The sequence below is a fragment of the Cherax quadricarinatus genome, chromosome 5 (genome assembly GCF_038502225.1).
Source record: "Cherax quadricarinatus isolate ZL_2023a chromosome 5, ASM3850222v1, whole genome shotgun sequence".
Classification (NCBI taxonomy): domain Eukaryota; kingdom Metazoa; phylum Arthropoda; class Malacostraca; order Decapoda; family Parastacidae; genus Cherax; species Cherax quadricarinatus.
In genome coordinates this window covers 3,000,574-3,017,340 of record NC_091296.1, presented here as the reverse complement: position 1 = coordinate 3,017,340, position 16,767 = coordinate 3,000,574, and the positions used below count along the sequence as shown (strand labels likewise).

General features: G+C 51.1%; 1 protein-coding gene across 6 annotated transcripts in view; it reads left to right on the top strand.

Annotated features, from left to right (window-relative positions):
- Positions 1-16,767, top strand: part of NfI (Nuclear factor I) — a 547,854-nt gene that overhangs the window by 213,253 nt on the left and 317,834 nt on the right. For 3 of the 6 annotated variants that reach the window (XM_070098972.1, XM_070098959.1, XM_070098968.1), the window contains exon 1: positions 4,378-5,173. The exons of 1 other annotated variant lie outside the window; for it this stretch is intronic. In XM_070098972.1, the coding sequence (XP_069955073.1) occupies positions 5,060-5,173 (114 nt within the window). In that variant the 5' untranslated portion in view covers positions 4,378-5,059. Of the gene's footprint in view, positions 1-4,376; positions 5,174-16,767 lie in introns of those variants that run through there. 2 more of the 6 variants (XM_070098954.1, XM_070098946.1) reach the window with 1 other exon arrangement.

The following is a 16,767-nucleotide window of genomic DNA, read 5'->3' as shown; positions in this document are numbered from 1 at the left end:
GTGCACCTCAGCACCATGTGTACTTCATCAACATGTGCACCTCAGCATGTGCACAATGCTAGCTAACATACAAGGTGCTTTCAGAAACCTTAACTCGTGCTCATTCAGAACGTTGTAGTCAACATATGTTGATGGCGAACTTCAGAGTATGCGGCGCCAGCATGGAGCCCACTTGACCACGACTATCCAGGTACTGGAGAAGATCCAAAGGTTTGCAACAAGATTGGTCCCGGAACTGTGAGGTGAGACTCGGGAAAATTAAACTGAGAATATACTTTGAAAAGTGAGAATTTTGAAGGAATTTTTGTTTTTATGATCGTGTCCTGTTGACAGAAGGAGAAAACTCATTCACCATCATTCATGCAGTTGCTGTCTTCTTAGTAGTTGTCTGAGGGACGAGGAGGCACGTTGTCTGAGGGACGAGGAGGCACGTTATCTGAGGGGCGAGGAGGCATGTTGTCTGAGGGACGAGGAGGCATGTTGTCTGAGGGACGAGGAGGCACGTTATCTGAGGGACGAGGAGGCACGTTGTCTGAGGGGCGAGGAGGCACGTTATCTGAGGGACGAGGAGGCACGTTATCTGAGGGACGAGGAGGCACGTTATCTGAGGGGCGAGGAGGCACGTTATCTGAGGGACGAGGAGGCACGTTATCTGAGGGGCGAGGAGGCACGTTATCTGAGGGGCGAGGAGGCACGTTATCTGAGGGGCGAGGAGGCACGTTGTCTGAGGGGCGAGGAGGCACGTTATCTGAGGGACGAGGAGGCACGTTGTCTGAGGGGCGAGGAGGCACGTTGTCTGAGGGACGAGGAGGCACGTTGTCTGAGGGACGAGGAGGCACGTTGTCTGAGGGACGAGGAGGCACGTTGTCTGAGGGGCGAGGAGGCACGTTATCTGAGGGGCGAGGAGGCACGTTATCTGAGGGGCGAGGAGGCACGTTATCTGAGGGGCGAGGAGGCACGTTGTCTGAGGGGCGAGGAGGCACGTTATCTGAGGGGCGAGGAGGCACGTTATCTGAGGGGCGAGGAGGCACGTTATCTGAGGGGCGAGGAGGCACGTTATCTGAGGGGCGAGGAGGCACGTTGTCTGAGGGGCGAGGAGGCACGTTATCTGAGGGACGAGGAGGCACGTTGTCTGAGGGGCGAGGAGGCACGTTGTCTGAGGGACGAGGAGGCACGTTGTCTGAGGGACGAGGAGGCACGTTGTCTGAGGGACGAGGAGGCACGTTGTCTGAGGGGCGAGGAGGCACGTTATCTGAGGGGCGAGGAGGCACGTTGTCTGAGGGGCGAGGAGGCACGTTCTCTGAGGGGCGAGGAGGCACGTTGTCTGAGGGGCGAGGAGGCACGTTATCTGAGGGGCGAGGAGGCACGTTATCTGAGGGGCGAGGAGGCACGTTGTCTGAGGGACGAGGAGGCACATTATCTGAGGGGCGAGGAGGCACGTTATCTGAGGGGCAAGGAGGCACGTTGTCTGAGGGGCGAGGAGGCACGTTATCTGAGGGGCGAGGAGGCACGTTATCTGAGGGGCGAGGAGGCACGTTATCTGAGGGACGAGGAGGCACGTTATCTGAGGGACGAGGAGGCACGTTATCTGAGGGACGAGGAGGCACGTTATCTGAGGGACGAGGAGGCACGTTATCTGAGGGACGAGGAGGCACGTTATCTGAGGGGCGAGGAGGCACGTTGTCTGAGGGACGAGGAGGCACGTTATCTGAGGGGCGAGGAGGCACGTTGTCTGAGGGGCGAGGAGGCACGTTATGTGAGGGGCGAGGAGGCACGTTATCTGAGGGACGAGGAGGCACATTATCTGAGGGGCGAGGAGGCACGTTATCTGAGGGACGAGGAGGCACGTTATCTGAGGGACGAGGAGGCACGTTATCTGAGGGGCGAGGAGGCACGTTATCTGAGGGGCGAGGAGGCACGTTGTCTGAGGGGCGAGGAGGCACGTTATCTGAGGGGCGAGGAGGCACGTTATCTGAGGGGCGAGGAGGCACGTTATCTGAGGGACGAGGAGGCACGTTATCTGAGGGACGAGGAGGCACGTTATCTGAGGGACGAGGAGGCACGTTATCTGAGGGACGAGGAGGCACGTTATCTGAGGGACGAGGAGGCACGTTATCTGAGGGGCGAGGAGGCACGTTGTCTGAGGGACGAGGAGGCACGTTATCTGAGGGGCGAGGAGGCACGTTGTCTGAGGGGCGAGGAGGCACGTTATGTGAGGGGCGAGGAGGCACGTTATCTGAGGGACGAGGAGGCACGTTATGTGAGGGGCGAGGAGGCACGTTATCTGAGGGACGAGGAGGCACGTTATGTGAGGGGCGAGGAGGCACGTTATCTGAGGGACGAGGAGGCACGTTATCTGAGGGACGAGGAGGCACGTTATCTGAGGGGCGAGGAGGCACGTTATCTGAGGGGCGAGGAGGCACGTTATCTGAGGGGCAAGGAGGCACGTTGTCTGAGGGGCGAGGAGGCACGTTGTCTGAGGGGTGAGGAGGCACGTTATCTGAGGGACGAGGAGCAGCCACATAACGTAGCCAGCGACTCACGACGTAGATACTTAATTGTACCACTGTTCCTTTACCCACCTATCATTTTTGTACTTTTAAAATTATTATTATTATTATTATTATTATTATTATTATTATTATTATTATTATTATAGATGGGCCACCAGGTTAGAAAATTCCTCTCCTCTCAGGACTGTGAGTCAGATGAGAGGGGGGTCTGAGGCAAGTACCATACACTGCTTCAAGACTGGGTGTAAATGGAGGCCAACACTTAGTGAAGTCGATAGTGGCCAGGAGCTGTGTAAGTACATGTAGGTGAGTAGGCCAGGAATTACAGTCTTGGGGTCCTTGATGCACTCTCGTGTTTCCCAGGTAGAAAATAACGACAAATTGAAGATTAAGACACGTGCAGGCTTCTTCAGTCAAATATAAAGGGAGAAGCAGAAATAAAATGGAGATGTAATCAGTCCCTCAACCTTGGAGAAAAAGTATTTGAGGTGGTCAGTTCCTCAGCTTGGAGAAGAGTTCAGCTCCTGGAACAATGTGGTCAGTCCCTCAGCCTGGAGAAGAGTTCAGCTCCTGGAACAATGTGGTCAGTCCCTCAGCCTGGAGAAGAGTTCAGCTCCTGGTACAATGTGGTCAGTCCCTCAGCCTGGAGAAGAGTTCAGCTCCTGGTACAATGTGGTCAGTCCCTCAGCCTGGAGAAGAGTTCAGCTCCTGGAACAATGTGGTCAGTCCCTCAGCCTGGAGAAGAGTTCAGCTCCTGGAACAATGTGGTCAGTCCCTCAGCCTGGAGAAGAGTTCAGCTCCTGGTACAATGTGGTCAGTCCCTCAGCCTGGAGAAGAGTTCAGCTCCTGGTACAATGTGGTCAGTCCCTCAGCCTGGAGAAGAGTTCAGCTCCTGGAACAATGTGGTCAGTACCTCAGCCTGGAGAAGAGTTCAGCTCCTGGAACAATGTGGTCAGTCCCTCAGCCTGGAGAAGAGTTCAGCTCCTGGAACAATGTGGTCAGTCCCTCAGCCTGGAGAAGAGTTCAGCTCCTGGAACAAGGTGGTCAGTCCCTCAGCCTGGAGAAGAGTTCAGCTCCATGGTCTGGAACAAGGTGGTCAGTCCCTCAGCCTGGAGACGAGTTCAGTTCCATGGTCTGGAACAAGGTGGTCAGTCCCTCAGCCTGGAGAAGAGTTCAACTCCATGGTCTGGAACAAGGTGGTCAGTCCCTCAGCCTGGAGACGAGTTCAGTTCCATGGTCTGTAACAAGGTGGTCAGTCCCTCAGCCTGGAGAAGAGTTCAGTTCCATGGTCTGGAACAAGGTGGTCAGTCCCTCAGCCTGGAGAAGAGTTCAGCTCCATGGAGCTGAGGGACTGACCACCTCAAATACTTTTTCTCCAAGGTTGATGGACTGAATACATCATCTTTACTTCATTCCAACTGCTCTCTTTGTATTTGACTGAAGAAGCCTACTGTGTAGGCGATACGTTTCGTCAGTTAAGATACCCAAAAGTTGCACATGTGTCTTAATCTTCCGCTGTAGATGCTGATCTCTCCTTATATACCCCGTCCTTTACCCCCTACCCCTGCCCTGGCAACCCCCTGAGAATACCCTGTACCCTCCCTCTTTCTCCCTCCCTCTCGTAACCTCTCCCCTTACTCCTGCCCCCAGTGATAGGGGCGATGGGCTCTCAATGGTTGTGGATAGTGTTGGCTAGTGTGGTTGTTGGCACTGCCTGACTGGCTGGCACCCTTCACCTGGCACCCTTCACCTGGCACGCCGCAGGATCAGCTGGTCGAGTGCCCCTCCGCTACCCAGTAGGAGGAGCAGCGGTAAACAGTGCAGGAGAAACCCTCGTGAGGAAGGGAGAGTGAGTGAGGGGAGGGGAGGGGAGGGGGGACGGGGCCAGTGAGGGGAAGAAGGTGGCGCTGTAGGCGGCCTCAAACTCGTCGTGGGCTATTTCCGCTACACCGGCGTCCCGACCCCCAGAATATCTCACTGCAAGGAGCAGATAACTCCGCTACCAGCCTCCTCCTTCACCTCTGCAAGACAATCACTTCGACACTTGGTGCCCTGCAGCCTCTCCTGCACTCCCTGCTCACCTGCCTGCCCACCTGACGAGCTCTACCTTACGGGGAGCATGCCACATACCCGCCAGCATCACTCGTAACAACCTCCAACACAGAGCACGAAGTGCTCAACCACGCAGTGTGCAAGAGGGTGTGCGCGCGACAGGGCCAGCACTCACCCCAGATACATCACAACACACGTAAACACATAGCGTCTTCAGGTGATATAGCAATGTGCGCCTCGCAGAACCCTGTGTTGTTGTGGCTCTTCGTCGCCAGGACCTCCTGGGTTTGTAGTGATCTCTAACTAGGCAGCCTAGGAACGAAATACACCAAGAACAAGGCGGCTCAAGAACGAGGAAAGCTAAGAACTAGTCAAAAATTGTAGTTGTAAAGTTTTAACAGCCAGAGAAGCGAGTCTCACTTGGCGTGAAGCAAGTTTTGAGTTCAGTGTTGAGTAGTGAGTTAATGAATATTGAGGTACAGTGTTGACACTTAATGGTGATCATGGATGGTGAAGCTCTTAAACCAGAAGCTTTCCTCACCACAGCCACAACAGCCACCCTCGTCTCTAGGAGCCCTCCTTCCTACCCCAAGGTTGCTGAAGCCACGGTAGGTGCTAGCTGATCTTCTTATATCTCGGGGGAAACGCTGGGGGGGGGGGAGGGGTTGATAAAAGGGCACTAGAAAGTCGTACTGTCTCCCCGGGGGTTGCCTGGCTGTGTTTCATCAAGCTGGAGGCAGCAGAGTCCATCACTAACCCACAACAACGTGAATATTGCGCTACTTTTCGATCCCTTCTGGACTACTGCGAAAAGAAACCTGGCTTTCACTTACGAACATGAGAAGGAACACTGCAACAGGCTTACTGGCCTATGCGAGGCAGGTCCAGTTCTGCCACCGGCTTAAGCCAATGCCTTGACCTAATCAGGTCAGTCACGTAACTTACGGGAGGAGCACCGGCATCCGACCTAGTAGCACAAGCTAGTCAGGTCCAACTCACACCCACCCACACCCACTCATGTATTTATCCAACCAATTTTTAAAGCTACACAAGGTCTTAGCTTCTATAACGGTACTCGGGAGTTTGTTCCACTCATTCACAACTCTATTACCAAACCAGTACTTTCCTATATCCTTCCTGAATCTGAATTTTTCCAGTTTAAAACCATTGCTACGAGTCCTGTCTATGTTAGATATTTTCAGCACGTTATTTACATCCCCTTTATTAATTCCTGTTTTCCATTTATACACCTCAACCACATCCCCCCTAATTCTACGTCTTTCAAGAAGTTTCGCCCGTCCAGAAGTGATCAAAACGTTGTTTTTATTTACATTGCAGGTTTTTGTGTAAATTGTGATATTTATTCTTATGGGATTTTGTGTCTTTTTGTATATTTACGAGGAAGCGCTAAACCCGTAAGAATAACAGTGTCTGGCGATTGAGAGACAGGTTTTATACAAGGAAGGGGAAGGTGGCTCCAGTGCCTTCGACCACGAGCCCTTCACGAGAATCGAGGTATCCTAAAACTTTTTCTTTCTTCGTGAGGCGAAAGTTTCTGATGTCTGTTGATGCGACTTCGATGTCTCAGTCGGTGACTTCGATGTCTCAGTCAGTGAATTCGATGTCTCATTCGGTGACTTTGATGTCTCAGTCGGCGACTTCGATGTCTTGTTAGACGACTTCGATGTCTTGGTCGATGACTTCTGTCTCAGTCGGTGACATCGATGTCTCAGTCGGTGACTTCGATGTCTAAATCAGTAACTTCGATGTCTCAGTCGGCGGCTTCGATGTCTAAATCAATTACTTCGATGTCGAAGTCGGCGACTACGATGTCTTTGTCGATGACCTCGACGTTAAGACCAATGTCGAACTGGGTCGCAACATCGAAGTAGGTAAGGGTCGCATTTCTTGTTCTTAGGAGAACATCAGCGAGTCGAGGTCGTGCGTGGGTCGGCCCTTCAAGTAATGATGTCAACCCGAAGGACACATCACTGCCCCAGAACACATCCATGAAGGTCAAAGGTCATGGCGAATTACCTGGAGTATACCTAGAGAGGGTTTCGGGGGTCAACGCCCCCGCGGTATATAATACCTTTAATAGCAACAAAGTTACGGACTTCGATGTGTCATCGAAGTAGTCCACTTCACTTTGTCGATATTTAAATGCGAGTTCCAGATCGTGGTAGGTGGAACCCTGGAGGAACACGATGGAACCCTGGAGAAACAAGGTGAAACCCTGAAGGAACAAGGAGGAACCCTCAAGGAACAAGGAGGAACCTTGGAGAAACAAGGTGGAGCCCTTAAGGGACAGGGTAACGCTGTATAACCATAGGTTTAACGTTAGTTTTGATAATTGAGGAACAAGGTGGAACCCTGGAGGAACAAGGTGGAACCCTGGAGGAGCAAGGAATAACCCTGGAGGAACAAGGTGGAACCCTGGAGGAACAAGGAGGAACCGTCAAGGAACAAAGAGGAATGGTGGCATCTCAGGTCATCTCTAGAAGGCAGTGCTGTTATGTTCCTGGGGTCTCCTGGGGGTCACCTGCTGCCACTGGGGTCTCCTGGGGTCACCTGCTGTCACTGGGGCCTCCTGGGGGTCACCTGCTGTCACTGGGGTCTCCTGGGGGTCACCTGCTGTCACTGGGGCCTCCTGGGGGTCACCTGCTGCCACTGGGGTCTCCTGGGGGTCACCTGCTGCCACTGGGGTCTCCTGGGGTCACCTGCTGTCACTGGGGCCTCCTGGGGGTCACCTGCTGTCACTGGGGTCTCCTGGGGTCACCTGCTGTCACTGGGGCCTCCTGGGGGTCACCTGCTGTCACTGGGGTCTCCTGGGGTCACCTGCTGTCAATGGGGCCTCCTGGGGGTCACCTGCTGCCACTGGGGTCTCCTGGGGGTCACCTGCTGTCACTGGGGCCTCCTGGGGGTCACCTGCTGTCACTGGGGTCTCCTGGGGTCACCTGCTGTCACTGGGGCCTCCTGGGGGTCACCTGCTGCCACTGGGGTCTCCTGGGGGTCACCTGCTGTCACTGGGGCCTCCTGGGGGTCACCTGCTGTCACTGGGGTCTCCTGGGGTCACCTGCTGTCACTGGGGTCTCCTGGGGGTCACCTGCTGTCACTGGGGCCTCCTGGGGGTCACCTGCTGCCACTGGGGTCTCCTGGGGGTCACCTGCTGTCACTGGGGCCTCCTGGGGGTCACCTGCTGTCACTGGGGCCTCCTGGGGGTCACCTGCTGCCGCTGGGGTCTCCTGGGGGTCACCTGCTGTCACTGGGGCCTCCTGGGGGTCACCTGCTGTCACTGGGGCCTCCTGGGGGTCACCTGCTGCCACTGGGGTCTCCTGGGGGTCACCTGCTGTCACTGGGGTCTCCTGGGGGTCACCTGCTGCCACTGGGGTCTCCTGGGGGTCACCTGCTGCCACTGGGGTCTCCTGGGGGTCACCTGCTGTCACTGGGGTCTCCTGGGGGTCACCTGCTGTCACTGGGGTCTCCTGGGGGTCACCTGCTGTCACTGGGGTCTCCTGGGGGTCACCTGCTGTCACTGGGGTCTCCTGGGGGTCACCTGCTGCCACTGGGGTCTCCTGGGGGTCACCTGTTGTCACTGGGGTCTCCTGGGGGTCACCTGCTGTCACTGGGGTCTCCTGGGGGTCACCTGCTGCCACTGGGGTCTCCTGGGGGTCACCTGCTGTCACTGGGGTCTCCTGGGGTCACCTGCTGCCACTGGGGTCTCCTGGGGGTCACCTGCTGCCACTGGGGTCTCCTGGGGGTCACCTGCTGTCACTGGGGTCTCCTGGGGGTCACCTGCTGCCACTGGGGTCTCCTGGGGGTCACCTGCTGCCACTGGGGTCTCCTGGGGGTCACCTGCTGCCACTGGGGTCTCCTGGGGGTCACCTGCTGCCACTGGGGTCTCCTGGGGGTCACCTGCTGTCACTGGGGTCTCCTGGGGGTCACCTGCTGTCACTGGGGTCTCCTGGGGGTCACCTGCTGCCACTGGGGTCTCCTGGGGGTCACCTGCTGCCACTGGGGTCTCCTGGGGGTCACCTGCTGTCACTGGGGTCTCCTGGGGGTCACCTGCTGTCACTGGGGTCTCCTGGGGGTCACCTGCTGCCACTGGGGTCTCCTGGGGGTCACCTGCTGTCACTGGGGTCTCCTGGGGGTCACCTGCTGCCACTGGGGCCTCCTGGGGGTCACCTGCTGCCACTGGGGTCTCCTGGGGGTCACCTGCTGTCACTGGGGTCTCCTGGGGGTCACCTGCTGCCACTGGGGTCTCCTGGGGGTCACCTGCTGTCACTGGGGTCTCCTGGGGGTCACCTGCTGTCACTGGGGTCTCCTGGGGGTCACCTGCTGTCACTGGGGTCTCCTGGGGGTCACCTGCTGTCACTGGGGTCTCCTGGGGGTCACCTGCTGTCACTGGGGTCTCCTGGGGGTCACCTGCTGTCACTGGGGTCTCCTGGGGGTCACCTGCTGTCACTGGGGTCTCCTGGGGGTCACCTGCTGCCACTGGGGTCTCCTGGGGGTCACCTGCTGCCACTGGGGTCTCCTGGGGGTCACCTGCTGCCACTGGGGTCTCCTGGGGGTCACCTGCTGTCACTGGGGTCTCCTGGGGGTCACCTGCTGCCACTGGGGTCTCCTGGGGGTCACCTGCTGTCACTATGGCCTCCTGGGGGTCACCTGCTGCCACTGGGGTCTCCTGGGGGTCACCTGCTGTCACTGGGGCCTCCTGGGGGTCACCTGCTGTCACTGGGGTCTCCTGGGGGTCACCTGCTGTCACTGGGGTCTCCTGGGGGTCACCTGCTGTCACTGGGGTCGCAAAATTCACTAGGTGGACTATATTTCTTGATCTTCCATTCTTTCATTATTTTCTCATTTTGGGTTTTCAACTTTTCTTTCCTTTGTCATTCTATTCTTGATTATCATCTATCCCTCCAGAGGTTGAGAAGTTCTAGCTGTTTAAGTATGGAAAGAATGAAGACCGTAAAAGGAACACTGTATACAGAACTCCAGATAATCCTCAAATAGAACGAAAGAAACACGTGAAAGACCTGGGAGTAATAATGTCAGCTCTTCTATCTTTTAAAGAACACAGTAAGGCAAATGTCACGGCAGCCAGGAAGATGGCGGGCTGGATAATTATTTTGATTTTGCCGCCGAAGTGGCTAATCTATTGTGTACCTCATATCCATCCTGTGGATGGTAGTGGCTAGTTTGTGTACCTCATATCCATCCTGTGGATGGTAGTGGCTAGTTTATTGTGTACCTCATATCCATCCTGTGGATGGTAGTGGCTAGTTTATTGTGTACCTCATATCCATCCTGTGGATGGTAGTGGCTAGTTTATTGTGTACATCATATCCATCCTGTGGATGGTAGTGGCTAGTTTATTGTGTACCTCATATCCATCCTATGGATGGTAGTGGCTAGTTTATTGTGTACCTCATATCCATCCTGTGGATGGTAGTGGCTAGTTTATTGTGTACCTCATATCCATCCTGTGGATGGTAGTGGCTAGTTTATTGTGTACCTCATATCCATCCTGTGGATGGTAGTGGCTAGTTTATTGTGTACCTCATATCCATCCTGTGGATGGTAGTGGCTAGTTTATTGTGTACCTCATATCCATCCTGTGGATGGTAGTGGCTAGTTTACTGTGTACATCATATCCATCCTATGGATGGTAGCACAATAGCGTATGGATACACAATAGGCCTAGGAACTAGGCCTCAAAAAGGTTAACAGCAGTACATCTGGATTTATATCTACAGTTCACTTATCTGTTACAAGCAAATTTAGGAAATTTGCTTAAAATATCTGGTATCTTATTTTTATCAAGATACCTTGATATATCAAGGTATCTTCCTCAGTAAGTGGACACTTAAGCACATAGTCGTCGAGATAGTGACTATAAGGCTGGCCACAGACTTTTCGCTTAGTTAGGTAATATAACTGCGTGTTTTTAGAACCCATTTAGATGTGTTTACTTCTAGATATTTAGTAAGATACGTAGCACCAACGTCTAATACCACGTACAGTGTTGATCTCAGTAATCCTGTCACTCATACTAGACACACCAAGCTCCTTCCTCATATTAAGAACCTTGGTAGATATATGGCAGCCAAGAATAATTCTCTCCGGCTCCTGGAGAGCCGGAGAGAGCTTTCCGTTGTGATGTTGACATGGGAGCAGCGTAATAAGTTAAGGATCTAACATACTCTATGCACATCATTCTAATTATTCTCACATTAGCACCATAGTTGTTGTAGCAGCACCATTTCGTATTTAGTTGTGGTGCTATAGATTCATTGAAGATTCGTCTACTCTAAGGTGTCTATAAGATTTAACTCGCCTGATGTTATCCTGGAGACAAGTGGGTGCGGGATGTCATATATTGGTCAGTATCTTCGTTTTAGATGAAGATATGACTCGGCTTAATTAGTTACAAATTACTTGCATCTCGTTAAGAGTGGTAATCATTTTCTCATACTCTGTTGTGTGAGTCATGTCATACCTGGAGAGGGTTTTGGGGGTCAACGCCCGAGGCCCGGTCTGAGACCAGGCCTCGTGGTGGATCAGGGTCTGATCAACCAGGCTGTTAATGCTGGCCGCACGCAAGCTGACGTTCGAACACACAGCCCGGTTAGTCAGGTACTGACTTAAAGTGTCTGTCCAGTGCCTTCTTGAAGACAGCCGGGGATCTATTGGTAATCCCCCTTACGTATGCTGGAAGTTGAATAGTCTTGGGCCTCTGACACTTATTATGTTGTCTCTCAGTGTACTTGTGGAGCCCCTGCTTTTCATTAGGGGAATGTTACAACTCCTGTCAAGCCTTTTGCTTACGTAGGGAGTGATTTTCGTGTGCAAGTTTGGTACCAATTCCTCTACGATTTTCCAAGTGTATATTATCATGTGTCTTTCTCGCCTGCATTCCAGGGAATACAAATGAAGGGCTTTCAACTGTTCCCAGTAATTTAGGTGCCTTATTGTACTTATTTGTGCCGTGAAAATTCTCTGTACATTCTCCAGGTCAGCAATTTTCCCTGCCTTGAAGGGGCCAGTTAGAGTATAGCAGTATTCCAGCCTAGAGAGAACAAGCGATTTGAAGAGAATCATCATAGGCTTGGCATCCCTAGTTTTGAAAGTTCACATTATCCATCCTATCATTTTCCTGGCAGATGTGGTAAATACATTGTTGTGGTCTTTGAAGGTGCGATCCTCTGACATTATCACTCCCAGGTTCTTCACATTACGTTTTCGCTCTATTGTATGGTTAGAATTTGTCGTATACCCTGATACAGTTTTAATTTCCTCAGGTTTTCCATATCTGAGTAGTTGAAATTTCTCTTCAATGAACTTCATATTGTTTTGAGTGACCCAGTTGAAGATTTGGTTGATGTCCACTTGGAGTCTCGCGGTGTCTTCAGTGGAGGTCACTGCCATGGCAAACCGGGTGTTATCCGCAAAGGAAGACACGGAGCTATGGCTTACATCTCTATGTCAGAAATGGGGATGAGGAATAGGATAGGAGCAAGTACTGTGCCTTGTGGAACACAGCTTTTTCCCATAGCTGCCTCAGACTTTACTTTGTTTACTATTACTCTCTGTGTTCTGTTTGTCAGGAAGTTGTAGATCCATCTACCAACTTTTCCTGTTATTCCTGAATCACACATTTTGTGTGCTATTATATCGTGGTCGCACCTGTTGAAGGCTTTTGCAAAGTCTGTGTATGCTACATCTGCATTTTGTTTATCCTCTACAGCATCCAGGACCTTGTCATAGTGGTCCAGTAGCTGGGACAGGCAAGAGCGACATGCTCTAAACCCGTGTTGCCCTGGGTTGTGTAACTGATGGGTATCGAGGTAGTTGGTGATCTTGCTTTTTAGAACCCTTTCAAAAAGTTTTATGATATGGGATGTTAGTGCTATCGGTCCGTAGTTCTTTGCAATTGCTTTACTGCCACCTTCGTAGAGTGGGGCTGTCTGCTGTTTTTAGTGAGTGTGGGATGACCCCTGTGTCCATACTCCTTCATAGAATGCTGAAGGCTAGTGACAGGGGCTTCTTCCGGTTCTTGATGAACAAGGAGTTCCATGAATTTGGTCCTGGGGCAGAGTGCATGGCCATGTCATTTATTACCTTCTCAAAGTCTTGTGGTGTTAGGATATTATCAGAGATTTTTGAGATAACCAGATTTTAGGTCTCGTTTATAAAGAATTCATTTAGATTGTCGACTCTTAGTCTGGGTAGCGGCTCACTGAACACTGAGTAATATTGGGAGTTTAGTATCTCGTTCATTTCTTTGCTGTCATCGGTGTATGTCCCATATCGCCTAAACAGGGGCCCAACACTGCATGTTATCAGGGGCCCAACACTGCATGTTATCAGGGGCCCAATACCTATAGCTTATAGCTATATGTTTAGGTGCATTAATCACAACATTAAATATCATAGGACTGAGAACTCCTTCCTGCTTCCTGTACCTTGTTCCTAGCTTCCTGTACCGTGTTCCTAGCTTCCTGTACCTTGTTCCTAGCTTCCTGTAGCTTGCTCCTAGCTTCCTGTACCGTGTTCCTAGCTTCATGTACCTTGTTCCTAGCTTCCTGTACCTTGTTCCTAGCTTCCTGTACCGTGTTCCTAGCTTCCTGTACCTTGTTCCTAGCTTCCTGTAGCTTGCTCCTAGCTTCCTGTACCGTGTTCCTAGCTTCCTGTACCTTGTTCCTAGCTTCATGTACCTTGTTCCTAGCTTCCTGTACCTTGTTCCTAGCTTCTTGTACCTTGTTCCTAGCTTCCTGTAGCTTGCTCCTAGCTTCCTGTACCTTGTTCCTAGCTTCCTGTACCTTGTTCCTAGCTTCCTGTACCTTGTTCCTAGCTTCCTGTACCTTGTTCCTAGCTTCCTGTACCTTGTTCCTAGCTTCCTGTACCTTGTTCCTAGCTTCCTGTACCTTGTTCCTAGCTTCCTGTACCTTGTTCCTAGCTTCCTGTAGCTTGCTCCTAGCTTCCTGTAGCTTGCTCCTAGCTTCCTGTACTTTGTTCCTAGCTTCCTGTAGCTTGCTCCTAGCTTCCTGTACCTTGTTCCTAGCTTCCTGTACCTTGTTCCTAGCTTCCTGTACCTTGTTCCTAGCTTCCTGTAGCTTGCTCCTAGCTTCCTGTAGCTTGCTCCTAGCTTCCTGTAACGTGTTCCTAGCTTCCTGTACCTTGTTCCTAGCTTCCTGTACCTTGTTCCTAGCTTCCTGTACCTTGTTCCTAGCTTCCTGTACCTTGTTCCTAGCTTCCTGTACCTTGTTCCTAGCTTCCTGTACCTTGTTCCTAGCTTCTTGTACCTTGTTCCTAGCTTCCTCTACCTTCACGTCAAGGTACATCTGTTCAGTACTCCCAGACCACATGTTCAACACTCTAGACCACATGTTCAACACTCCAGACCACATGTTCATCACTCCAGACCACATGTTCAACACTCCAGACCACATGTTCAACACTCCAGACCACATGTTCATCACTCCAGACCACATGTTCATCACTCCAGACCACATGTTCAACACTCCAGACCACATGTTCATCACTCCAGACCACATGTTCATCACTCCAGACCACATGTTCATCACTCCAGACCACATGTTCAACACTCCAGACCACATGTTCATCACTCCAGACCACATGTTCATCACTCCAGACCACATGTTCATCACTCCAGACCACATGTTCATCACTCCAGACCACATGTTCATCACTCCAGACCACATGTTCATCACTCCAGACCACATGTTCATCACTCCAGACCACATGTTCAACACTCCAGACCACATGTTCATCACTCCAGACCACATGTTCATCACTCCAGACCACATGTTCATCACTCCAGACCACATGTTCATCACTCCAGACCACATGTTCATCACTCCAGACCACATGTTCATCACTCCAGACCACATGTTCATCACTCCAGACCACATGTTCAACACTCCAGACCACATGTTCATCACTCCAGACCACATGTTCATCACTCCAGACCACATGTTCATCACTCCAGACCACATGTTCATCACTCCAGACCACATGTTCATCACTCCAGACCACATGTTCATCACTCCAGACCACATGTTCATCACTCCAGACCACATGTTCATCACTCCAGACCACATGTTCAACACTCCAGGACCATGTATTCAACCATGTTCTTCAGTAGTTATAATCATAACCATAATTTCTGAAAGGTTGGAGGGGTAAGCCAGCGGAAGGTCTCGGTCAGATGATAAAAAACTCCAGCTGTGGGTCATCATATGACTTAAGACCTCTGCGTCAGGAAGCACTTGTTGTTTCCCGACAAACCTAATATTACGTAACTTAACCTAACCTAACATTACGTAACCTAACCTAACCTAACCTAATCAAACCGAACTGCAAGAAACCCCTCTCGCGTGCCCTAAGTACACTATGGAGGAGGAGCTTGGACATGGGTGAAATTCCACAGTCATTTAAAACAACGGATATAGCCCCACTCCATAAAGGTGGCAGCAAAGCATTAGCTAAGAACTATAGACCAATAGCTCTGACGTCCCACATCATAAAAATCTTTGAAAGAGTGCTAAGAAGCAGGATTGCAAATCACCTGGATTCCCAAAATCTGCACAATCCAGGGCAACATGGGTTCAGGGCAGGTCGCTCCTGCCTCTCACAACTACTGGATCACTATGATATGGCCTTGGATGCACTGGAAGAAAATCAGAATGCAGATGTAATATACACAGACTTTGCAAAAGCATTTGACAAATGCGATCATGGCGTAATAGCCCATAAAATACGTGCTAAAGGAATAACTGGGAAAGTGGGGAGATGGATCTTCAACTTCCTAACAAATCGAACACAGAGAGTAGTGGTCAACAGAGTTAAATCGGAGGCTGCCATAGTGAAGAGCTCTGTTCCACAAGGCACAGTACTCGCCCCCATCTTATTCCTTATCCTCATATCAGACATAAACAGAGATATACACCACAGCACCGTATCATCCTTTGCGGATGATACTAGGATCTGCATGAGGCTGTCATCTGCTGAGGACGCGGTTAACCTCCAAGAAGATATAAACAAAGTTTTCCAGTGGGCAACGGTAAACAATATGATGTTCAATGAGGACAAATTCCAACTACTCCGTTATGGAAAACTGGAGGAGATAATAACTAGAACAGAGTATACTACTGACTCCGGCCATACAATAGAGCGGAAAAATAATGTAAGGGACCTGGGAGTAGTAATGTCTGAGGATCTCACTTTCAAGGATCACAACAGTGCCACGATCGCAAGTGCAAAGAAAATGATAGGATGGATAATGAGAACTTTCAAAACGAGAGATGCCAAGCCCATGATGATCCTTTTCAAATCACTTGTTCTCTCTAGGCTGGAATATGCTGTACATTAACATCTCCATTCAAAGCAGGTGAAATCGCAGATCTAGAGAGTGTACAGAGATCCTTTACTGCACGTATAAGTTCTGTCAAGCATCTTAACTACTGGGAACGCTTGGAAGCACTTGACTTGTACTCGTTGGAATGCAGGAGGGAGAGAGATATCATAATCTACACTTGGAAAATCTTGGAAGGAATGGTCCCAAATCTGCACACAGAAATCACTCCCTACGAAAGTAAAAGACTGGGCAGGCGATGCAAAATACCCCCAATTAAAAGTAGGGGCGCCATTGGTACACTAAGGGAAAACACCATAAGTGTCCAGGGCCCAAAACTGTTTAACAGCCTCCCATCAAGCATTAGGGGAATTGCCAATAAACCCCTGGCTGCCTTCAAGAGAGAGCTGGACAGATACTTAAAGTCAGTGCCGGATCAGACGGGCTGTGGCTCGTACGTTGGACTGCGTGCGGCCAGAAGTAACAGCCTAGTTGATCAGGCCCTGACCCATCGGGAGGCCTGGCCATGGACCGGGCCGCGGGGGCGTTGATCCCCGGAATAACCTCCAGGTCCAGGTAACCTAACCTAACCTAACCTAACCTAATCTAACCTAACCTCACGTAACATAATCTAACCTAACCTAATCTAATCTAACCTAACCTAAACTCACCTAATCTAACCTAACCTAAACTCATCTAACCTAACCTAAACTCACCTAATCCAACCTAACCTAACCTAACCTAACCTAACCTAACCTAATCTAACCTAACCTCACCTAACATAATCTAACCTAACCTCACCTAACATAATCTAACCTAACCTAA